This window comes from Polyodon spathula, chromosome 16 (genome assembly GCF_017654505.1).
Source record: "Polyodon spathula isolate WHYD16114869_AA chromosome 16, ASM1765450v1, whole genome shotgun sequence".
Classification (NCBI taxonomy): Eukaryota; Metazoa; Chordata; class Actinopteri; order Acipenseriformes; family Polyodontidae; genus Polyodon; species Polyodon spathula.
The window spans coordinates 4,198,546-4,223,808 of record NC_054549.1 but is presented as its reverse complement, the minus strand read 5'-3'; the positions used below and the strand labels follow the sequence as shown (position 1 = coordinate 4,223,808).

Genomic DNA, 25,263 nt, shown 5'->3' with positions numbered 1-25,263 from the left:
AGCTGAGGGACTAGGAAGAGGGCTGGCATAGTGGATAGAGCTGAGGGACTAGGAAGAGGGCTGGCATAGTGGATAGAGCTGAGGGACTAGGAAGAGGGCTGGCATAGTGGTTAGAGCTGAGGGACTAGGAAGAGGGCTGGCATAGTGGATAGAGCTGAGGGACTAGGAAGAGGGCTGGCATAGTGGTTAGAGCTGAGGGACTAGGAAGAGGGCTGGCATAGTGGATAGAGCTGAGAGACTGAAATGCATTGCGACCTAGTGGGGTTTAAGAGTATCATAGTAATTGAAGTAAGACAGATTGAATTGACACTCAGCTAGCCAGGCATCTCTAAAGCTTACTCCTCAGTTCCAGAGCACTAACTCGTTTGACTACAGGCTCACTCAGAATGTCTACCAGATAAGAGTGTGGGAGGCAACTGAGATTATATCAGTAGCTGTTAATGGCCACCGTCCAGCTGGGTTCACCTTCGCTGCCCTCCCGCAGAGTTTCATAAACACAGCATTTGTAGCAACCTGTTACTATTGATTAAACCATGTCAAAACTGTCTAAATTGATAAGCCGAGGGAACAAAAATAAGTCTCTGTAGAAATGTGTCAAAGCATTCAATTTCTCTAGGCGAGAAGGAAGAAACGTGCTGTCTTCATGCTAAGTGAATAGGAAAAGAGGGGCTCTTGGCCTTCAGCTGCAGTATATTACTGCCAGGTTCAGCTTTAGACTTAAAGACAGATCGCCAGGCGGACAGACAGCCAGAGAAAGATGGAGACAGACAGGCAGACGTACAGACAGACAGATCTCTGCCCCTCTGCCAAAGACAGGCAGAGAGGCAGGTAGACAAACAAAGGCTGATAGACAGTCATGTAGGCAGGCAGAATGAGATAGACAGGCAGACAGGGAAGCAGGCAGGCACATAGAGCTAGACAGGTAGGTAGACAGGCAAACAGAGACATCAGGCATGCAGGCAAATGGACAGAAAGGCACACAGGCAAACAGAGACAGACATGTAGGCACAGAGGTAAACAGAGACAGACAGACAGGCAGGTAGGCAGACAGAGACAGACAGACATGCAGGCAAACAGACAGAATAACAAGCAGGCAGACAGATAGTAGAGACAGGCAGGCAGGTAGGCAGGCAGACACAGCCAGACAGACATGCAGGCAAACAGACAGAATGACAAGCAGGCAGACATGCAAAGGCAAGCAGGCAGACAGAGGAATTTACGGTACTCACTGTGGCCGCTGGTGTAGTGCTGGAGCTTGTCAGTGTACTCCGAGTCTGTTCTCTCAAAGCCCCTCCTCCTGGGCACAAACACAAAGAGCTATAAAACTCCTCCAGATTGCTAAACAAGCAAACCCTGACAGAGGAACACATTCCCACACACACTATCACAGTATATTACTACCAACGTGCTGCCATCTTAACAGGTTGGCACATGGAGACTGATTGCTACTCAGAAATGTGGCTTAACTGGCTGTGGAGGCCTAGGATACTAACACCAGGCCTGGGACCACAGTGTGCTCTCCCACCAATTATACTGAGCTAAAAACCAGGCAGGCTGGTCAAAAAAATTAAGGTAAAGGCTGTACTAAGGCCAAAAAACTTCCTTTACATCAGAACTAGTTATATTCTGTGTGAATGAAAGAATATAAAAAGATTTTTCTAAATATTTTCAATCAAATTGAATGTGATTTGTGTTTGCCTGAGCAAACCAATTATGGCTGACCCTCACGGTATTTGTCTAACCTATCGTCACTAAACGGTATGTATTAACAAGAACAGCCAGAGTTTTCACAGCTGGCTTGACGCAGAGGGCTTGCTGTGGAGGGTGTTACAGAATGACTCACCGGTTGCAGACAATGACGATGACCACCACTGCGATGAGAAAGACAACGCCGGCTGCCGCAGAGCCGATGATGAGAGGAAGCTTCTCCTGCAGGCTGGTCTTATACTCCTCTGAAAATAAGCAGATAGCGCCACGTTATACCCAGGTCCATTGCAGCACCTCTCAACTCAATCAAAGTATGATTTCTGTGATTATTATTTATGTTTACCGGAGCATTTATACTTAAAACTGCAGAAAGATTGTGCTTCACTGATTAGTATTAAATTACACGAGTTGAAAACTTCAAGTTCAGGAGCAGTACAGAGTGCTCTGGGCACTAGCGTAGGTCTGTTCATGTAAGTGCTAAGGAGGGCAGTGGTAGCAGCCTGTGATTATCAGGTCATTGATAATCAGGAGCAGGCAGGGATCTCTCAGGGCTGATGGAAGGTTCTGCCTGCCTTTTCAAGCCCAAAGACGCAGAGCATATGGGCCGCGCGTGAGCTTGCTCATTTTTGGCAGGCAGAAGGAAAAGATTTTTCTCCTTGCCTGGGCAGCAGGCAGTGGAATAGCAATACAGAGCAAGCAGCTATTGCCCTGGAGGACAAGGTTAGTGCTCACCATTTGAAGGATATATTTAATGCCTTTGAAGGCCACAGCTCCGGAGAGTACAGGTCAGATTTGTAAATGAGCCTTGGCCGACTTGGGTGTTTGATAGCTGAGCAACACAATAGAAACAGATGCTGGATTTATGTAAGAAACTCAGTTACAGAGTGGGAGTACCCTCTGATCAGAGACCAAGTGGTATATTTAGAACATTTTAAATCAGTTCATCCTTGATATAAATTTTTCTACTTATCTCTTAGCTTGTTATAATCACTGAATAATCAATGATCAGGCAAGTTGTGAACCTGAGCTGTATAGTGATCAGTTGTTTCGATCGTATTCTACTAATTGAATCCATCTCTAGCTGCCCCGGTCTCTCCTCACCTTCAGTCATGGTCTGAAAGTACATCTTCCCGCTGTAGCGCCCGAAACCTGCCACTGTGCGCGCTCGGACCTGGAACACATAGATAGTGCCAGGCTTGAGCCCTCGGATGACCACAGTGTTGGTCTGACTCTTGATTGCCGACGAGTTGTACTCACTCTGCTCCTGTAGGACACAGAGAGGACCGTTACTGATAGGTGAAGAGACAGCCCAGAAAGAGAAGAACAAACTAAATATAAGCATACATAAATTCACCAGCAATTGAAGGTGCACAGTAAGCTATTATATTCCCTCACCACAGCAATTTCCCACTACAGCTGAGCAGCACTGCAGGGCAATGGGCTTACCTTCTCATAGTACTGAAGCTCGTAATCCAGGATGACTCCATTTGGCTGGTCGGGCTGAGACCATGAGAGCGTGATGCTGTCCACTGAGCGACTGACCTGGTGCATGATGGACACTGCTGAGGGGGCTGGGGAGAGAAGGGGGTATAGAGACAGAAAGAGTTAAGGAAGGGGAAGGGGGAGATGATAACATATACATGAAACGGGGTGAAGAAAATATACAGTCATAGTAAATAAAAGGAGTAGGGAGGAGGGTAGACAAAGAGGGGGAAGGATGGAAGGCAGGTAGGAGGAGAGAGAGAGAAAGAGGAAAGTAGACAAGCTAATTTGTAATTTATGTTCAAAACAGCAATGTTGCGGTAATTGGTTAATTAATCTTTCTGTACACTTGTACATTGCAAACATCAAAAATGTTGGTTGCGCTTAAACCACCATAGTGTGACGACTATGAGAAGCCAACAGTTCTGGGCTATGGAGCAATGGTAGCACCTGGGTAGCTACTGTAGGATAGAACGCTGTTTCATATTTTGACCTACCAACACTATCCATAAAGCCTGCTGGAAATCTATTGATACCATGGTCCATAGGAGTACCAGACAGAAAGTGTGCTGCTATATCAGGAACACTAGAATAAGTGTTCCAGATCCATTGTGCTGTCATTGCTGGGTCAAGGTAATACACAAGTATTACATTGCCATTCTATAAACATTTTGAGAGTATAATTCCTGCTAGTTAGAGGAATATAATACAATGACCAGGCAAATGTGACTAGTTTGAAAACAAGAAACTAATTAGCAGTCAGTGTGACACCTCACTTTTCTTGGTTATTTTTGAGGGCATTAAAGACATACTGCATAAGTCTATTTTTAATGACTACAGCAATTTAAAGAATTTAATTTAAATTCTGTTTGTTTTTAATAAAACACAGATTTATATTCATTAAACTGTTCTAGACTGGTGTTGGCATCTTCAACAAATGAACAGTTTCATGAATATTTTATTACCATTCACAGACAGACTGCATTTGCCACTGAGACTATACAGTATTGAGGAGAACAAAAACACAGGGAAAGTGACATGGAAGACAGCTAACACTGAATTGAGAGGCAGTGACTGTTCTGGTCTCATTTATTCTTCAGCATGCACAATGTATGTGGGGTTAAACTATAAGGAATGCTTTTTTACACATGATTTATTTTTATTAAACCCTTATTAACCATAGTACAGTTAAACCTGTTTGCACTGCTACTGGAACCACATGGTCAACTGCTACTATCAGCAAGAAAATTCCATAAAAGCGTCTTTCATCAATACCAGTGAGGTGCACTTTGAATATGCAGTCTTAAAGAGCAATGTGTCTGAAATAGCAATTATCTTTACTAATGTCTTCTTGTGAGAATTCATTTTGTATAATTTAAATTTATCACACCCTTGTGACTTTTTTCAAGTACCCCCCATGTCTTCTCTCTCAGTTCAGTAGGTACATCAGATTCCACCATCTCCACCTCTCTTAGAAGACTTCTGAATTTTAAAGTAATTGTTGCTAACAAAACAGTCCCGTAACATTTCTCAACAAATTAATTTATTTTATATGTCTCAAATCTGCAGTTTTGAAAGAAGCCAATGCTGATGCAAACATGTATTTTCAGACTGTCTTGTACTTCCTGGGACACTCCTGGGTCAAGCTGACATGCTTTCAGCCAGGAACATGCTTTTACCCAGAAGAGGTGAAGTGACCTAGGAAACACAAGTACAGTACAAACAGATAATCCAAGAATAAGGCAAGGCATAGAAACAGTGAGCTTCCTTTAACCTAAAATCAGATTTGAAAATTCAAATTCAAATACATGTGTAGTAGAAATTTCTTTTAAACTGCACATTTGAGACATATGTAGCCGTGCAAAGTGACTGAGATTTATGGAATTATTTTGTTATCTACAATTACTTTAACCACGCAGTGATGACTGAAAAAAAAAGGATAAGCAAAGCGATTAAGAAGAAGAACATCTTAGTTAACTGAGATATTTCAGAGCTTACAAGCTTGCTCTTCAAACTGCCACCTTGTTCAGTTTCTTTGGTGTCTGTTTAGTTCAGGATTCACTGCACTACCCTTTTGGTGTAAAACTCACACGATAATTTGTTAAGATTCCCCTCAGAGTATTTTTCCATGTCTCTAACGCCAGTTGTCATGCCTGTAGAAATTCCAGAAATACTATTAATGATGTCACGACTTACAGACAGTTAGACCGGGGTGTGCTACTGTCTAAAGTTCCAATTCATTTCAGAGCTGCAAGTCAAGGGTTTAATAAAAATAGATCTGTCCGCTATACAGTATAATTATACACCACCCTCCAGATTTTTTACAAAAGAGATTTCCTCTCTTCTAAAGACTTCCCACTAGTGCCAGGGCACCCAAAATGTATCCGTCTACCAATTGTTTTTTTCTGCAATGGTGGCTGGTGTACGACACCATTAACAAAAAAGAGAAGGAAAGGGAGCAAGGAAAATAATCCTGATTGTTTTGATATTTTCATTTACATATCCTAATCAGCATATTGTTTTTGTAGGAAAGGGCCCCCAGTGGCTGGGATGTGTGGTTCGAATCTTGCACATGATGAATCCTGGGTTCCTAAAGGGTGCACTGTATGGCCTTTGCGCTCCCACTGGGTTAGGGTAGAAAAAGTAATGGTGGTTCTCTTCATTGCGCTCTAGGATTCCAGGGTTCAGTAGCTTGGTAACATCCGCTTAGGTTAGGCGGGTAACCACAGGTGATTTGCTTGACAGCAGCAACAGAGTTCATTCATTGATCTTTAGTGGGTTGGAACTATGAAGCGACTTTCAAATTGGGCATTTCAAATTTGGTTGACAAACAGGGTCAAATATTAGAAAAAAACCCAAACAAATCAAATAATTTGCAAGAGCTCAGAGTTGCAGATATTTTATGTTACTGCAATTATCTTGCAATTAAAGCATTTGCTATTGTTGCAGGAGGATGTTTTTTTTTTGGGGGGGGGATACACTTTCCTGTGGAAATAAGTTAGAAAATATCAAAACAATCTGTGAAAAAAACAATAATATATTGATATGTACAGCACAAGAGACAGGAACAGTATGCAATGCAACACTTACCCTTAACAAAAACAAATGGTTTTCAAACCAACAGACCGCCATAGAAAAAAATGAGTTAATTATAAAAATTGTGTTCTCCCATAACTTCACTCAATCATAAATTCTGAGGGTAATCAATAAGTCAAGTAGACAAATGTTGCATCTAATATGTTGTTATGCATAACACCAATGAAGACATTACTCAAAACTTGAAAGGGAAGATGTAGCGATTAAGGTATATCAGCTCAGGATAAAATATCTACATTTATAGTTAGACCCTAACCCCTATGCATGCTTTTAACTGACCTCTTTCAGTCCGCATTTCATTGGAGTGTTCCTTGCGCTCTGATTGGATGATGGAGGCGAGAGGGGGAGGGATGGGTCACAGGAAGGACAAGCGGAGGGATTTGGTTGGTGACGGCGAGAAAACAAGGCAACAAAACAAAAACAAAGAAAGAGAATGAACAGCAGCCACTAGGAATCAACATGAAAAAGCACAGGGGCACAAACATGACATGCCACAGGTCTGTGAACCAACATACAGAGACTCACTTTAACCATCAACAGTTTGGCGCCATTTTTGTTGAAGTAAAATAAAACTAAAAAATGTTACAAAACTAGTTGGTTCATTTACAGCGTTACTGTTAACAGTTTGACATGAAGATTCAGAATTTGAATTTAGTGCTCACAAGGCGCAATGACATTGCTGTCAGGCCAGATCTCAATCAGGCCCGAACAGCCCCAGACTGCTGAGTCCTGAGCCTCCCTCAAGCAAAGATGAAAGCCAAATTGTGGTGGTATTGTGATGTGGAATAAACCCTAGACACCTCTTAAGGTGCTCCTTATTTTGTTAACAGTTCTGTAACATTACTGGTGTATTTTCTTTATCCAATAAATTGGTTATACATGTCAAAGAAGTGCTAGGTTATCAATAAGCTATGGTTCCTACTTCAACAGTAACCGGAAACTATGGCATTCATTATTGGAACTAGTTTCTTATGATAGAAGAAGAATACTGTGGGAAGCTGTGCTAAGAGGTTATGCGGCACAAGGAGGGAATATGTTTCTATGACAACACAAAGTAAAAAGGATTCATGTGGAGAATGTGCTGCGCAGCAGGGTGGCAGGTAAAGGGTTTGAGTAGCTCAGTGGTTAGTACTGGGCTGCAGCGTGGAAGGAAGTGGGTTTGAGCAGCTGAAGGAAAGCAGGTACTTCAACCTTAAATACAGCAAATATGCAGACAATCTGCTGTATATAAGTTTCCAGCAGGAGAAATATTATGAGTAAAGGTTGGGGGTATGGGGCATCAGGAACATTTCACGAGCAACAAAACATAGAAACAAAACAGATCGAACAATCTGAGCTAGCACATTTATATCTCCATCCAAGCTCCTCTAGCCTGCTGTCGAGCTCAGCCCAGGAGTCTATTGATTTTTCCTGAGGATCTCTCGGGCACAATAGGCAACTTCATTAAACGAGCTTATCAAGAGAGACACAACAGGTCTTTAAGAGCTGGAAGTGAAGAGAGCTCTGAGTGCTAGGCACAAGCCTTGATCTGTGGGCTCGGCTTACCCACAGAGCCCAGGGAGAGGAAGGTGAGACGGGGAAAAAAAAAGAGGGGTAAGGAAGAGAGGGTAGGGAGAGGACATGGTGAGGAAGGAAAGGATGAGAGGGAAACATGGAGAGGGGGTGAGCGAAAGGGGTAGGGTAAAGGAAAATGGGTGAGAGGAAGAGAGGGTGAAGGGTGAGAGGGAAAGGGGGTAAGATACAGAGGTGGAAGGAGGGAGAGGAGGGGGGAGAAGGCAGTGAGTGGAAAGGAAGAGAAGGGGTGTTGGGGTTTTCAGGTTGATATCACATTATCCATGGTGGTATGTATGGTTAATGAGTAAAATTCACTATTGAAAGCAACAATTATCAAAGAAGTAATACAAAGTGAGAGGTAAATGTCCTTTCTGTCTAGACAACTTTGTTAACTGTGCAAAACAGAATAGTTAGCTGCTCTTTGCTGTTTACAGTCAAAGAATAAAAAAACAACAGTTCTAGTCACTTCCTAATCACAGATAATGTACAGACCAAAGTCGTCAATGTTGTTATTCAATCATTTTGAAGCGGAAAGCTAAAAATACTCAAATAAACTTTTCAAAATTCAACTTTTTCAATGTGAAAGACTTCTAGTCAAAATATTTGCTATTGAAATGTACAAAGTTTCTTTTTGGTATTTCTAAGTGTACCACTAGTGGGTGTTTTTATAGTTATGAGTGTTAACTGAAAGCACTGCTGAGCTGAGCAGTTACAGCATTGCACTTCAAACTGACCACAGTTCCAGATCCTCTGCTATTCTCAACACACCCTGTAGTACATAGTTCCCCAGTTATGTTGCAGGATTCCTCCACATTGTGATTGGATACTGAAACTTGCCCTGCTTTTCTTGTTTGGGAAGCTACTGACCACTTTGTACAGCTGACGAGTCATATAAAAGAGTCTGGGACAATCCCCCTAAGCACCAAGCGACAAGATCTTCCATAAATCCTTTAAATCTGAACTGAAATGGAACGAAAACCAATGGGAGATTGTTTGCTTGGGTAAGATAACAGGAAAGAAGCTTGTCCTATCAGGAAGGCAGACTTTCATAAGGGCAGATACTGAGTCTTTATTTGGCTTTACTCTCTGTAATTATTAGAGCTCTATAATCTGCTTTTCAGTTCAGCAGAATCAACACTTTTCAACAAGTGGGAAGATAAAGATGGGGGGGGGGGATTTTCAAACATTGGATTTTAATTTTTAGGCTGGAATCATAAAAACTATATGTGACAGAAAATGCATAGCTGTGCAATACCTTCATTGATGTGCTTTAAGAATACAAAACAACCAATGCAATAAGAATCAATTTCTTACAGATCAGCTCAATTAAGACCCTTATTGGTTTGCTGTCGTGCTTTTCTAGGATTTATTTTCACTATCAGGTGAAGCCCATTTGTCTTCCCACAAGACTATGGGCACTGAGGCAAGTGCAATTATACATAGAGTAGAATACAATTATGTAAAGGTAGAAAACAGAAAGAACAATTTGCATTGATTTTTCACACCGCTGTTATATGCTTCAGTAGTTTTATGCTAGTAAACAGTTGTACTCCTGTCTGAAAATTGTCCTTCCAAAGAAAACCCAATATATTCGATGGAGTTTGATTTCCTCAACCTATTCACTTCCTGTGTTACAGTTAACAGAGACCCAGCTTTCATATGTGCAGCACAGAATGCTAACTTTGTGGGCCCTATTTTGAAGCACATTTTCTAACAGTAGAAAACTACAGTTCAAAATACACAACAGCTCAGTTGTAGGAAGGGGCAGTTTAATGGTTTGGTACTAGTTATTGTTTAATCTTGTCTTTGGGGTGAAGTGATTCCAGGTTAATGTGGTAGCCTATCTTTTAATATGGCTCCACACGCTTCACTTGCTGTCTAATGGCAGCAGTGCCATTTGTGTGTCACAGCAGACAGAAAACTCAGCGCAGCACCAACAACCCTCCATTATTTATAAGAACTTTTTCCGAAGGGTGTGACGAGGAGAAAGAGAGACGCACCTACCAAATTTACAGCAGTACCAAAAATTATTCAGACAATCACAGTAGATTTTTGGGTCCCGATTTCCCACAAAGGTTTATGACATAGATCGCTGACTCTTCCCAAACAAGAAAAGCAACGCACTGGGCTTCTAATCGTCCTAGACATAGCTCTGGTGGGCACTTCTATCAAAAACCTCTGTGCAGACTGCGTTACACTTACTGTGGAGAACAGGGTTCGATACCAGTCAGTGGGTGCAACAAAACGTTATGTGGTGGCCTTACTACTGAAGGTACTGAGGGTCCCATTCTGAAGCAACTCCGTATTTAATGCCTCTCCAGAGATGGTGCTTAATTATATATAAATCACCTTCCCCACAGCTCTGTCATAAAGCCGACCTGCTCTTAGCACCGCTAATGGTTTGAAACCCTCCCACCATCTGGAATGGCGCACTGTACATAGTCGAAACATTTGACTCATTTTACCAAGATATAATTTATTTTAGATCTCTGTAAACTGTTGTAATTTGCTGCTTTAGTCACAAATATTTTTTAAAGTCAAACGTGCTAATGAGTTGTATCACGTGTGTTTTATTTACAGAGGTTTCATAACTTTGTGACTGCTCACGGTAGTGCTAAAATAAATAAAATAGCTAACATTAATGAAAATGAATATAGGAATATTTTAATACAGTTTACTCATGGCTTAGAGAAACTTCAAATCATTTTAAATGAAAATAATGCTGCCATACCTAAGCAGTGTTCATTTGAATAACCTGTCTCTATAACAATTTGCATACTGTTCTGAATTAAGGGATATTCTGAATTAAGGGATATTCCAAGATGCATGAGGTTCTCGTGTGCATAGGCAATGCCAGATCTGTATTAGTGTCTGTGGCGTCTGCACAGAGGATGGGATACAGGGGAGGCTCTGTAGAGAGGATGGACAATCAGAATCCGGCACAGACTGTGCAGTTGGATATTTGCATATTATCATTCACCTAACACATGCTTTGAATTAAAACGGCAAGTGAGGGGTGCTAGATTTAATTTCAATACAGATTTACAAATACTGAGTGTTAACATGTAAATCTCTGAATAACCCTTTCCAATGTCTGGAGTAGTATATGTGTTATATTAAAGCCCATATTAAAACTTAAGTTTTTTTTTTTTTTTTTTTTACTGTAAATGTAATCCAGGAAATAAAATCTAGAATTAAAAAAAAAAAAAAAAAAACTTTATCCAAAAGAACACAGGACTACACTTCCCAGAAGGACATGGGCTGAAAAGCCCTAATTTAATTGTTTTATTGTTTAATAATCACCTGCACCTGGCTATTGTAAATTAGAGCCAGGCACATGGTATTTAAAGAAAGCAGTCAGCCAGCTCAGGACTGCTGCTGTGTGGAAGGCCCAGTTGATGGTGTTTCAACCGTAAAATACAAAAGGTACTGTGTGAAACCTTTTTGTTGTGTTTGTGTTCAACTTTTAAAAAATAAAACTGTGTTTTTGTTTCAGCCGGTAAACAGCTTAGCTGTCGGGCTTCGTTAGAGTAGGTTCCTGACAGAATGTTTAATCAGTGCTCCAAAGGAGCTAGGTGTTTGTTTTTTTTAATTTATTTTGTATAATTTAAAGTGCGTGTCAACGCTTAAAATTCAAATTTTGTGTGTTGGGTCATGATTTGGAAGGGAAAAGAACCCGAGCGGGCCTCTGTGGCGAGTCTCGGGGTCACACTAGAATGATAAGTGTTTCCATAAAAAGTATAGGATTACAAATATGCATTACACACTGACAGAGGAAATGTCTGAGTACAAGTACACAATGAATACACCTCCCTGCCCTCCAACGCTCACTGAGACACTGCTGTAACATCGTGCTGTAGCAATTTATTAGAAAATTAAACCATAAATTACCCTACTCACCTGATATGGAAGCATATGAGATAATTCCATTCCTAAGAACTGGAATTCACTAGCAATGAGTAATTAATAACACTCACACACACAATCATGCAGAAACACTCCTGCAGTAACATCTCACTAGCCTGCTTGGACCTACACACAGATATTACCTATTAACTATTCTACGATCCCTAAAACATATCCAATACATTTCTTCTTGTCTGTTTAATACATTTTTACAGATTATGGACTGCAGAGGATATATCAGCCAAACCGAGTGTCAGTTTAGTCTGCGGTAAGTCACATCACAAAGAAACCATATAAAAAAGGGTATTAAAAGTATTTTTATTACAAATCAATGAAATAAGAAAACATCTGATTAAACAAAGACAATTCCCCTTTAACAAAGCATGTTTAAACACATGCGCTTTCCCTAGCCGACTGGGAGCAAGCATGCTTTGACTCACCTCTCCACCTTCCTGCAGGCGTGCAGTGTAATTAATCATCAAATCTAGCTCTCACACAAGCAGAGTAAATTAGGCTTTAGAGGATGCCTGGAAGCCTTATTAATAGAGCCTAAACGGCTGTTTAGTTGGAATATCATGGGACCAGAAAAGCTTTTGTTTAAAGGGGCACTATTACCCCTTTATAAGGTTAATATGGGCTACCCTCAGTCTACATGCAGCTTTTAAAAAATGTATTCAAGGGTTTACTCATAACTCAGGACACTTTATAAAAAAATTACAGTGTTGACAAACTTTAAAATACATGGTGCAGCGTCAGGGGATCCCCTAGGACAAGACTCAACTACATAATTAATTTAAAAAATAATTTGATTTACAGTCATTCCAAGAATTCTTATTGCAATTATATATATATATATATATATATATATATATATATATATATATAACATCCAAAGTAGCACTATAGCATTGAAAATGTTCAACACAAAAACATGCTTGAGTTATAAGCTCTTGCAGTGTACTAAAAAATAGCATCTAATTCTCGGCACTACTTCTAGTAATTCTTCCAGGGATTTACTTCCTGTGAGCCGCCATATTTTCCCTCAGGCATTATTTGCTCATGAATATTAAAAAATGGAAATTAATTGTGAATTTTACTTTCACCTAAAAATTGTGAATCTGATATATCTATCTACCTATCTGTCTATAATTATTTTTGATAATTCGCGTTCAGTTCTACTTGTCTGTCATTTAATAAGGACCAATCAGAATGGTTCAAACACCCTGGCCTAATGCAGAAAAAATAGCAGTAATTTGCAGCCATTTATAAAACAACTGCCTGGTTATTTTACTCGCCATTAATGGGTTTAGATGTGATTTTCTGCCACGGATTGTTACCAAGAGATTGTATCTAAACAACTGTTGGAGGTATGCAAATGAGTTGTGTTCTCTACTTAAGATACAATGGCATACACTGTCTGTTTACACCATCACGTTGGAGGCAGATGTCCAAAATATCGAGATGTCAGGTTTTTTTTTTTTTTTTTTTTTTTAAAGAATACATTGCACACCCAGGTCCTGGACGTGAGTGAGAGGTTAGGGGCAGTGTACACTTTTTGATTTTAAAAAATTCTGATATTTTTATATAGCTTATATATACACATGCCTTCCTGAAAAAAAACTCTGACCACCAGAAAGGTAATTTTTATCACAGTTCAGATATTTTATTTTTGGCTGAGAAAAAGAAAAGAATCCTCCAATGTTAGCACACGTTTCCTTTCCAGCACACAAGAACGTAGAAGGCACTGGAGCGTCAGCAAGTAAACCCACGTACTTGTTGCAGGACTTATATAACATATAATTTACTGAAAAATATGTAGAGTGCAGTACTAGCTTTCTGCGCACAGACAGTGATCCATATAGGCACAAAAAATAGTGTGTGTGGTTTTGTTTTTAATTCTTGTTCTCCCTAAAGATGAGTAATTGTGCTCCTGCTAAACTGATTCCTGCTCACATCGTCAGAGTAATTCAGAGGGTCAAGTCGCAGCTCAAATCTGTTGGGTCTTTCTGGGAGGATTATCTTACAATATATCTTGATGTACAGCCCACACAAGCACACAGAAGCCTGACTTTTTCCCCACTTACACAATGAATAGGCTACAAACCTGATTTGTGTTTTCCAACCGGTAATTAGCCTATTCTGTTCAGACGTGTTAACAATGCAATTTAATGTATGCTTTACAAATAACAAAATACTGAAATTACATAATTATTGGATTATTAAACAAAAGCATAAATTTTTTTATCATTGCTATAAGCTTAAATACATATTCCTGAGCACAGAAATTATGCTAAGAAATTATACCTTTAAGACGTATCTCATTCTCCGTCTGGTCTATGGCACATGTTAATTATGATGCTGGTAAGGGTGAAATAATGGCACAATACAGATTAATGAATCAGGTGAATAATATGTTAATGGGAAAATTGGTCTCTAAGGGCATGTCATTCTAACGTGGCGATGAGAGATGTTTTTTTACGGTAAATGGAGTTTATGCATCACCCGATGAAATGCTGTCATGCTAAATACTATTACTGGCACGATAAAGGAGACGGTAAGTTTTATACATATGGGCCCATGAGTGATCAGCAGACCACTAAAGTTGAACGTACTTGCTCTCTAATAAATACATCTTATTCATCACCAGAAGTGAATACAATCACATGCAGAAGATTTTCACTGATCTGACCCACAGTAGTCTGAACTGACATATCATTTGAACCATGCTATCATAATGTGATTATGTGTACGATCATGCTATCATGCTATCATAATGTGATTATGTGTGCGATCATGCTATCATAATGTGATTATGTGTGTGATCATGCTATCATGCTATCATAATGTGATTATGTGTGTGATCATGCTATCATGCTATCGTCGCAGCTGTAGATACAAATGTTTGTAAAATCTACTTTATTTCAATTTTATCAGTCAAATACGAAATTCTTTATGGGTTGTTTCACCTTTAGTTCAACTACCATTGGGTGTAATCAACTATTGCCAAATTCTTATTTCTTCCATGTGTATCATATCCTCTACACGCCCACATTTTAAGAACGTGGCAGTTAATTTCTGGTAATATACCCAATGGTAGTTCCATTACAGCTGAAACAACTTCTGTAAGCAAAATTCCATCTTATAGACCCTTGTCCATTTACCAGTTTGAACTGTAAAAGCCCACTCTGGGATCTGTTTAATTCCATTATAGCATATCTTAAAACAGACATGGTTTTATTGCCAAAAATGGGAATAAATAGTGGGATAGGGCTGTACAAATAAATATGCAAAAGGACTGCTCACTTGAGAGCCTCTAGTGTGAGAGTCTTTTTTGCAGGAACAGAAGGAAAACAGCTGGCTGATAAATAAAGACACAATAAAAACAACAACAATGCAACAGTTTGGATTTGTTTTGTGGTATTTTTTCTGTTCTAATAGCACATTCCAATAAAGAATATAATGCAAATACATTTCTGAAAAAGAGTACCAACTAATTCAGTGTAACAGTGTGTTTATATAACCTTCCGCTTTCACACAAAACACAATGGAGCCTCCATCCCCTTTCCTTCTCCGCAGACCTTATTTACAGCCCTGTGTTTGGGGTCAAGCCCAGAGATGAAGGCAGGTGTGAGGGGAATACTGCCCTTTGAGCCCCCACTCTGGCAGTTTTGTGCCAGAGGCTGTGATTCTGTAATCCAAACTGACAGGCAAATAGCTGAGGCAAAGCAGGGCCTTACATTTTCCCAGTCTTAGGCTGTTTGGTGCTGTTCCGGGGCTGACTGAGGGAACTGGGGCCTCAGTCTGGCTTAATAGGCCCAAATAAACAAAGTGGGAGCTATTTTAGGAACAAAGGGGGGGGGGGAATTGGGGGTAAGAGGGATCAAGAAAGCAGGAAACTGTCAACGACCTGCTTGTGAGACAGCGCCCTTCAGCCCTGACCTGTACCCCCTGCCTGCCATTCAGTCCTGTGCATCTTGCAAGAAGAGGCTGCCAATTGTACGAAACACATTTCACTTGTGACCTGAGCTGAAATGCATAACCATCTCCCTGTGCAATACATCTTAAACACAGAGGTTTGGTATGTACTGTATCTAGTATTTGAACTTCGTTAATCCCGATACTATATAAATACATTCAGAAAAACAGAAGCAGTTCTAAATCCTCAATTACCTGTCAAGTATTTTTTTGTTTTTTTACGCCCCCCCCCCCCCCCCCCCCCCCCCCCCCGGTATTCCCAGAGAATCCGATTTTCACAGCTGCCAGGGATAATGAGGAGAGCCAGGGACTACCGGGGAAGAGGGGGAGAGTGGAAGAAAAGAATGAAAGACTGTCCACACTGTAATCGGGCACCAATTAAGCATTAACCCCCCCCCCCCCCCCCCCCACCCCCCCTCCTGCGGTTCTTGTGAATGGACTCATCAGAAAGGGCTTTATGAGCCTTCAGTGCGTGCAGGGGCTGTTCAAAACTCGGGTGCACAAATGCAGGGGAAACAGATGCGTGAAAGAAAGACCATGCTGAAAGGACAAGGAGGTCTGCTGGTGCTGCCTCCCACAATAGAGGACAACATGCTCCTGATCCCCCTGCACACTGGCAGAGTGTTTGGATGGAGGGGGCAAGCTCTCCCGTGCTTTATTCGTCTAGTTCATCACCAACACGGGTACAAATGAAGTGAATCAAAATGCTTATCAAAATGATCTGCACATCTCTTCTTTTGCATGACCCCTACTCTGGAACCCTGCTCTCCGTTCTGTATTGTAAACCACAGCTATAAATTACATTTTAGAGTAGAAAGCTTGGATCCGTTGTGTTATAATTATGTCATGGTAAAGTTCAAATTTACATTTTAAAATTCTACAACATTGTCCCCTTTTTCTAACATTTCTGTTAGTACTAAATATTACAATGGACTTTAACATAACTGATTTTCTGAATGAAAACGTCAACCTAGAATCAGAAAAGAAGTACTGGATCTAGTGAAAAAGCTACACAACTCTATTGGGAGGGCCTGTATTAGTGACAAGGCCCATATTAGGCTTTTACCATAGATTAAATATCTATATTTTGAAAATTCACACAAAAAGGTTGCAACTGAAAACACAGTTGACAGTGAACCTTCGCTTTTAAAAAGACCCTAATGTATTTATTTACGGACACTTTGAAGACTGAGCACCCTTGTCCTTCGCTCCTGCCTAAGACCTGCCCTTTTGGTGACTCACCGGCCTGGTTGGTGGTGATGTTGACTGCGGAGAACTGCGGTGAGTAGGGGCTCTGGTCAGACACCCCGTTGACTGCCTGGATCTCAAAGGTGTACTGGGTATGGGACAGCAGGTCGCTGATGTAGACCCGAGGCTCTGTGAGGCCCAGTTGCCGAGGTACGAACTGCACGTTGTCCCCACAGCGAGTGCAGGATCCCCGGCCCGCCCCGCAGCTCTTACAGATGATGTTGAAGACCACGTCCTCGCGGCCTCCTGCCTCCCGTGGGGGGTTCCACTCCAGCATCAGGGAGGTCTCGTTCACGCTGGAGATGACATTCTGTGGCGCTGAAGGGATTGCTGCGAAATGTGAGGAGGAAACACACACAGGGGCAAATTAGAACTGGACTGGCTCACTACAGTGTTAACCTGTACAAAATATATTGCAAAACACTTTGTACTGTGAAATATATTAGAATATGTTTCAAAATATATCTCCATACATTTTTTTTTTAAATAGATTTGGAATATTTTAGAATATGTGTCTGAATTATATTGAATATTCTTTGAATTATTTCAGTATATTTCTCTAAAGACATTTCTAAATATATTTTCCAAATATACAAATTAAAACTAGACTGGCTCACTACAGTGTTAACCTGTACAAAATATATTGCAAAACACTTTGTATTGTGAAATATATTAGAATATGTTTCAAAATATATCTCTGTACGTTTTGTTTTTTAAATAGATTTGGAATATTTTAGAATATGTGTCTGAATTATATTGAATATTCTTTGAATTATTTCAGTATATTTCTCTAAAGACATTTCTAAATATATTTTCCAAATATATATTCAGTATATGTTTTTGATCTGTTTATTTTCCAAGTGGGTAACAGGGAGCCACAGTTGTGGTGCTGAAAGAGTATCAATTTATCAAACTAGCTGGATGTTGGACTGATTTCAAAAATCTTTTAATCCAGTGGCGGATGGAAGAAAAGCATTCTGCAGCAGTTTGCATCCTTAGAAAAAGTGAGTGTGTTATGCAATGCGGATTGCCTCTTTCCAACATCGCCTCACTCTGCTTGATGACAGGGTGCTTCAAAGATGCATTGATCACAAGTTTAGCGTTCCCAATCCCTCTTTTTCTTCATTGATTTAGCTGATGGCAAATGAAGCACCAATTACTCTTCAAGTAAGCCAGAAATTCGTGTACATGCACCAGCGTTTACAGACATGACGATTCCCTAAGAACCAGCTAGCCTGTTACCATGCTTCACATTACCAAAAAAATCTAACTTGTATGGTCTCCTATTATTATTATTTTAAATACAGTAGAACCCCAGAGTTACGAACACCAAACTTACGAACTGACCGATCTACAGAACCCCCACTTTCAACCGCAAGTATGCAATCACTCACTGAATGCAACGAGATAGGTGCTCCTACATGACCGCAGAGCTGGTCATGGAGAAGGCAAAATTATTGTACCAGCACATGTATTCAGAAAGGTGAGGCAGATTTTGAAGCAGGTATGGGCAGTTTTTTTTTTTTTTTTTTCCACGCTAAAGCTGGCTGAATAACTGAACATTTTGTTTAAAAACAAGCACAACGTTAACCCAGGTTTTCCTGGATGTTTAAATCTGTGTTTTTGCTAGCTACGATTTCAAAGGTAACTTCAATTTAGCTTTTTTCCATTTTATTACTCTGTTTTAAAGACTTCTGAACCATGCCAATATGAGTATTGCACTACTGTGCTGTATCCTTCTACTGTTCTTCAGCTTGAGAGTGTAGATAGCAGGTGTCCACGTTTATTAAAACCATTGAAAACTAATTTTCAGAGTTACGGGTATTTCAGACTTACAAACAACCTCCATTCCCAAGTAACTCTGAGGTTGTACTGTAAATGCATAATTTTTGGTTGTAATCATTGACTATAACCCAAATATAATTCGATAGCAAATGGTAATATACATTCTCCAGCTAAAATTATAGGGAAATTATATTTTGTCAAAACGTTTTTTCTAATTACAGTAGAACCTGTCATATCTGATTTAATTGGTTCTAGGGGTTCATCAGATATGTAAAAATATTGTATCTCGTAGCTGATTTATTAACGTCGGGGCATCATAAATTAATAATGTCAGGTACATCTTTGTGTCTAAAACGCCAAAACACGGTACTTCATGAATACCACAGAAAGAAAATGATAGCAATAATAGTATTTGGGAAATTACAAAATAGTGTTTCTCAGTCTATGCCAAAGTAATCTGCCAGACATAATACAAATTGGCTTTGAAGAAAAAAATCCCTTTCTTTCTTGTTTTCTTTTTTTTTTTTATCATGGTTAAACTGGGCAGCTGCGTAAAGTGAAAAGTGAAATTTAATTCTCAAAACGCATGTTTTGATCTGCAACTGAATCCATTCTGCCCTGCTAAGAGCTGAATTTAAATGACACGTGCCAAAGGTCCACTGGTTGACGGCTTTGTATCTTTGCTCATTTTTCTTCACACCCTCTAGGGACAGGTGAATGATTACACGCTGGTGTACATCTGGAGATTAGACATGATTCTGGGAGCGCTACTGTGATCACAAGGGTGCTTTACATGGACGAAAGAGGCAAGATGACGTGTTGACTGAAAATGATACAAAGCAAATCTACACAACAAGAAAAATGCTTTGGTTAAGACGGCAGTGATATGTCACACCCACAAGGAGTTACTTTAAGTTATGATACATTCCACACGTATTTACATTATGGGAAAAAACAGAGCCATGCGTTCAAGTACATTACATCTTAAGTTAGTCTTGCAAGAATGTACTTAACGGCCAGCACAGAACAAACACAGCCATAGATTATATAAACATTCGCTAAGCTTCTACATTTCAAAACACCTCACTGTAGAGCTTTGTTAGCTGCAGTGGGACAGATAATAACTCGGGTGGTTCGTTGACTGTGCACTTGGAGCAAGGGATACGTACTGGTGCAGGGCATGTCCACGGGGTCCGAGTCTGTGCGGTAGTATCCGTTGCGGCAGACGCAGGTGGTCGCCCCCTCGGAGGTGGTGCGGCTGTTGATGGGGCATTGCAGGCAGGAGTCATCCCCCTGGGTGGGCTTGAAGGACCCAGACGGACAGGCTAAAGAAGAACACAAGCAGAGGAATTACGAATGACCAAAGAACGTCTGACTTAATGGCTTCTACAGTTGTTTTATTTACATGTTTTCTTTTATCAACTTGTGCCAATAGTGTCAATTGAAATGTTTGTGTGAAATGAAACTCAATTTGTTACTGGTACACCAGGAAAACAATGTATGCAATGATATGGTTAAATACAATTTTATGCAACTGAAGTATTTATGGATTATAAAGTTTTTCCACTACAGCCTACCTCATTGGATATCGTTTAAGTGTATTAAGTTCCAAATTCCAAAACCGTTACCAATGCTGCATCATTAAATTGACCCCCATTTGAGTGTAATATTGTAAGTGTATATTCTGTTTTACTGTACAGCAGATACTTGTCATACAGTTAGCTGAGCATGTGCATTGTACACTGAAGTAAACAGGGACAGGCCCCGGTGTCAGAAATGTGAACTCTTTCAATACATTCCTGCTTTAAAGAGGCTGCAAAAAATGAAAGACTTTTCATTAAGAGGCTGTGAAGGACTATGATGTGTTAAAATGAGCACAGTGTTTGTTAAAGGTATGTCTATAATGATTTCTGTTGAGTTTTCAGGTCAGGTAAAATGACATGCAGATGTGTGAAGAGACTGACTGAATACACTTAAGCAGGTTAGACTACATCTTTTTAAATTCTCCAAAAAAATATAAAAATGTTTTTGATGGTAATACAGGGATATCAATTTTTTTCCAGGACACACCGTAATGTTATACAACTAACAAGAAGCAATCGATTTTAGGCTGAGTTCAGTGGTCTCAGTTTAACACCTAATGGATATCAGTCCACATCACAAAACCAACTGTTGGTAGTTTCTGCTTGAGTGAGCCAGAGCATTATTACTGTATTACTTCTTACCCCTTGGCTGGTCCTGTATTTTTCCACTTGAATCCCCTTCATTCTCCCCCCTCACTACCACACCTGAAAACTGACTTTCACAAACTGCATTCCTGAACGGCTTTACCCACAGCCTCACCCCGGCTACACAAACAGAACCTGCTCCTTTCACATCCATACAACTACAATTGCACGCTTGCTGACAGCGCAGTTACAGATGAATATGCAGCTTAGCCCACTGATTGGACACTAATGCTGGATCGGAGCTGGTGGGGGAATCTGTGGGACAAAAATGCGGCCAGCTTGCCAAGACCCTTCGGCTATATATATATGTGTGTGTGTGCGTGTGTGTGTGTGTGTGTGTGTGTATTCTGTAACTACTACCCACCCATATAAACACACACACTGTAAGCCACTGCTGGAAAGGTATGCCAGTGTCCTAATACATAACAGAGACCCAGGTGTCCAGGTTTGAGACCAACCGCTATAGACTCCATTTGCGGAGCAGACAGATGCTTCTGGACTACAGTATTGAGACACTGCTGTGAAAGGGAATTAAAACTACTTCAGTCAAATCTGCATTAAAGACAACCAGCGTAAAAGGGGCACTTGTATTTGAATCCCAGTTCAGGAGCCCTGCCAAGCGTGAGGCATTATGGGCAACCTGGAAAAGGTGTATGTTACACAATGCCCAGGTGAAACTTAGAGAGTGACAAATGTTTCGAAACGTGCCGTCATTGGTATACTGTAGCTTCAGGATTTAAAAACCACCACAGACCACTTTAAGCTTCCTTGAATGACTGATTGTACAACAACAAACAACTCAGAGAAGGTTGATTTCAAGGACGCAAGAGTTGTTTACTACTAATTTTGCAACAGAAATTTCCTTTAACAAAAATGTTATAAAAGTGATATGTTATCACATTCTGGGGTGTGGAGGAAGGGCTGTGAGACTAATTTTGTTTTAATTAAGTTTTCACTTCAAAGGGACAAAAGAATCGCTAAGGGCTAAAGAATCGCTAAGTGCGTTTACCAAACAAACATGCAGCGCATTCATCATTCGAGCCCAGTCTTAAACACAAAGGAAAACAAATGTTTGGAGTCAGGTAAGGATGGGCAAGCAAGTGTGTGTGTCTGTATCAGAGGCCAGGGTCAAAGTTCATGTCAGAGAAGGGGGATTACTTAGTTGTCTAGTATTAATGGTTGCTTATGACCTTGTCTGTCTGGCAGGCCTCCTTATCTGAAACTTCCTGATCCTTTCCAGATGGAAAATATACTGGTTAACCATTCCTGCATTCCTGAATTTAAATACATTTTCTTTGTAAACAATTTTAATCACATTACTGTCACTTATACAAAATTAATTTAAAAACAAATACAAGATTGAAGTGATTAAAACACACACCACCTTAAACAGCACATAAAAATCCATCTTTTTTCACAGTTGCAAATCAAAATAAAATGAATTCCTTTCGAAATAGTCTTTTAGGACTTCAGTTCGTCTGGTCGTTTATTATAGCCATGTGATAGGCAAAAAGCCTGCTTGTGACTGTCAGATATTGCTCTTGGTTGCAAAAAATAAAAAGACTTTTAATTATAATTGCTTGTGCCTGCTTTTAGACAAATTTGTAAGGCACAACTTTTTGTTCACACTTTTATATGGTAGCAATGCAGAACACACAGCATTCCCACCCCCTCAGTTTTTTGAGATGCTACTGTATCTTCTGCTAGCCTGTTGCTAACTGGAGGCACGGCAGCTTTGCTTCATATCTAGATAATCCCCTTAACCCAAAGTGGGCAGCAGACACACCGCAGCAAAACTCTTTCACACCCTCGCACTCTTACACAGACCCCTCCAGGTTACACCAGCGCTGTCTTGTAAAGGATTGGGAACATCTCAAGCTGGCTTACAACACAATACAACAGAGGAAGAGCAGAACAGAAGCCCGGAGGAGGCAGCCTGAGCAGCATCGTGCAGGAGCCAGACTGCGACAAACAAGGAGATCTAGTCAACAGAGCCAAGGGAGAAGGATTTAGGAGGCAGCTGTGGTCAGTGTCAGCGAAGGGTGAAGAATCACTGAAACAGACCTTTGCCTTCTGTACACCTTTACCAAGGAGAGACACTGCTGCCTCCCTTAAAGTTCACCAAACTAGCTCCCATCAATCTAACCTGAAGAGCACTGCCATTTCCCATGTGGGAAATGTTGTTGTGCATGAGCGATATGTCCAGCTATGACCAAAAGTGTTGCATCACCCTATAGAATTAACTCATATTTCTTCATAAAGACAAATGCAACCTGCAGAATAATGTTACATGAACATATTGAATTACATAGCGCTTTGTAGTTTTCCATATACTTAACGGAAAATTTGACATTTCGAAATCTAACATGAAATACTGTACTACTATTATGGCTTCTAGTAGACTTCTGCAATATCAATTTTAGTTTATTTAATTACATGATGTTAAATAAAAGATCAAAATTATGTTAATATCATTTTTTTTTTTTTTTTAATGAATGTCTCAATCCTAAAATTGTAGGTGATGGAAAACTTTTGGCCATAGCTGTAGTCTCCACAGTGGAAGCTTGTTTGTAACAATCTTTCAGCACAAAAATGGGAGCCAAAATGAAAAGCCAGGAAATGTAGTGTATTTATTTTAGGGCTTGTAATTTGTAATACTCATGAAATAGCGCTGGATACAGGCTCAAGCACATAGGTGGTGGAACCGCGGGGGCTGGGGGGGGGGGAGCTGGCCCCCCTCAATGAAAACTTTGGGTGGGTGGAGGTTAGGGCAGGAGGGAATATTCCCCCCCCCCACCCCCCACCAACTTTGACTCTCTTTAAGGAATGTATTTGTCAGATATTTAAAAACTGTTATGTCTTCTAATATGAAACTTGTTTCAGACATTTAGAAATACAAGAAATTAACAAATTTAAAATAAAGTCAATGACAAGCATTTCGACTGGAAGTCTTTTCAGAAAAAGACTTCATGTTTAAATGTTTGCCATTGGCAAGTTTTTTTTTTTTTTTTCTAAAAAACATTTCTGTTCAAAACTTTTGTCATTGGATTTAAAAATGCATCACCGTTGAGTGTTTTGAGTGTTTACCTAAATGAATTTTTTTAGTTTTACGTATTATATATATAATATATATATATATATAATATATATATATTATATATTATAATCATATATATATATCTATATATCACACATACATATTATATATATATATATATATATATATATATATATATATATATATTTATATATTTTTTAAAATACATGTTTTTTCAAAGTGAGAGATATAGAAATATACACATTATTTAATGTCATTTTTATAGATATTATAATATAGAATTACACACATATTCAGACATCAGTTGTTCACTCACATATATGTAATAAATGATATAGCCTACATTAGATAAAGTGTTTCCAACTGAGAATGCCACCCTTTATTTAAATACCTGTATGTATTTAATATTTATTTATAACTTCATCTAAATAATAATAAAAAAAGTTCACCAGCATTTAGATCAATTGATAAGAAGTAAAAAAAATGTTCCCTCCTTTTAATAGTATTTCTGAAAGAAATACTGCAAAAAAAAAAAAAGGTACAACATTTTGACATTTTAATCAAACCAGCTGCACCAAATCTATTCGACCCTGTAAATCACAAGGGTCCAGAATTCAATCCCAGTCCTCCTAAAAAAAAAAGTAATCCAGCTAAAGCCAGGTCTATTGAATGAAATCCCTGACCAGTTTCCCACCCCCCTCCTCTTCCAACATCCCAAAGCAACAAAAACATTCTTTTGTCCACTAGCTCGAGCGACAACAACAGCAAAAGAGGGCCACCCCTGGCAGTCTGCCCATTCAGCACGACTAAATCCAGCCCAATTCTGCTGAATTTAATGAAAGCCAATTTTAAAAGAGTGAGAGAGAATAAGAGGGAAGGGTAAGAGAGAAAGCTGGAAAAAAAAGATACAGAGATGCAAGTTATTGTGAGGGTTGCAAAAAAAAGCTCTGAAAGCTGGAAAATGAGAACAATAGGAGGCATTCCTGTTTGTGTGTGTGTGTGTGTGTGTGTGTGTGTGTGAGTGTGTGTGCATGTGTGAGGTTCTTTTTAACAGTAGTGTCGAATGAATGCTTTGTGGCTAAGGATAGCTTGTTTGTTATTGGCAGTACCAAGAAATACAAAGGATTTCTCCTCTGGTGTATTGTTTTACAAGTAAGGTTACCACAGTAACTCCTTATGATTTACTATAGTACTCATTTTGCAGTTGACCATACTTTACCTTGT

General features: G+C 39.7%; 1 protein-coding gene across 4 annotated transcripts in view; it reads right to left on the bottom strand.

The window, feature by feature from the left end:
• The window catches only part of LOC121329132 (ephrin type-B receptor 2), a 111,382-nt gene that overhangs the window by 6,243 nt on the left and 79,876 nt on the right, over positions 1–25,263 (bottom strand). The window contains exons 4-10 of one of the 4 annotated variants that reach the window (XM_041274510.1): positions 19,923–20,078; positions 16,963–17,298; positions 6,565–6,603; positions 3,154–3,278; positions 2,809–2,971; positions 1,844–1,952; positions 1,230–1,297 (exon numbers count right to left, since the gene is read on the bottom strand). In XM_041274510.1, the coding sequence (XP_041130444.1) occupies positions 1,230–1,297; positions 1,844–1,952; positions 2,809–2,971; positions 3,154–3,278; positions 6,565–6,603; positions 16,963–17,298; positions 19,923–20,078 (996 nt within the window). The remainder of the gene's footprint in view (positions 1–1,229; positions 1,298–1,843; positions 1,953–2,808; positions 2,972–3,153; positions 3,279–6,564; positions 6,604–16,962; positions 17,299–19,922; positions 20,079–25,263) is intronic. The other 3 variants (XM_041274511.1, XM_041274512.1, XM_041274513.1) reach the window with 3 other exon arrangements.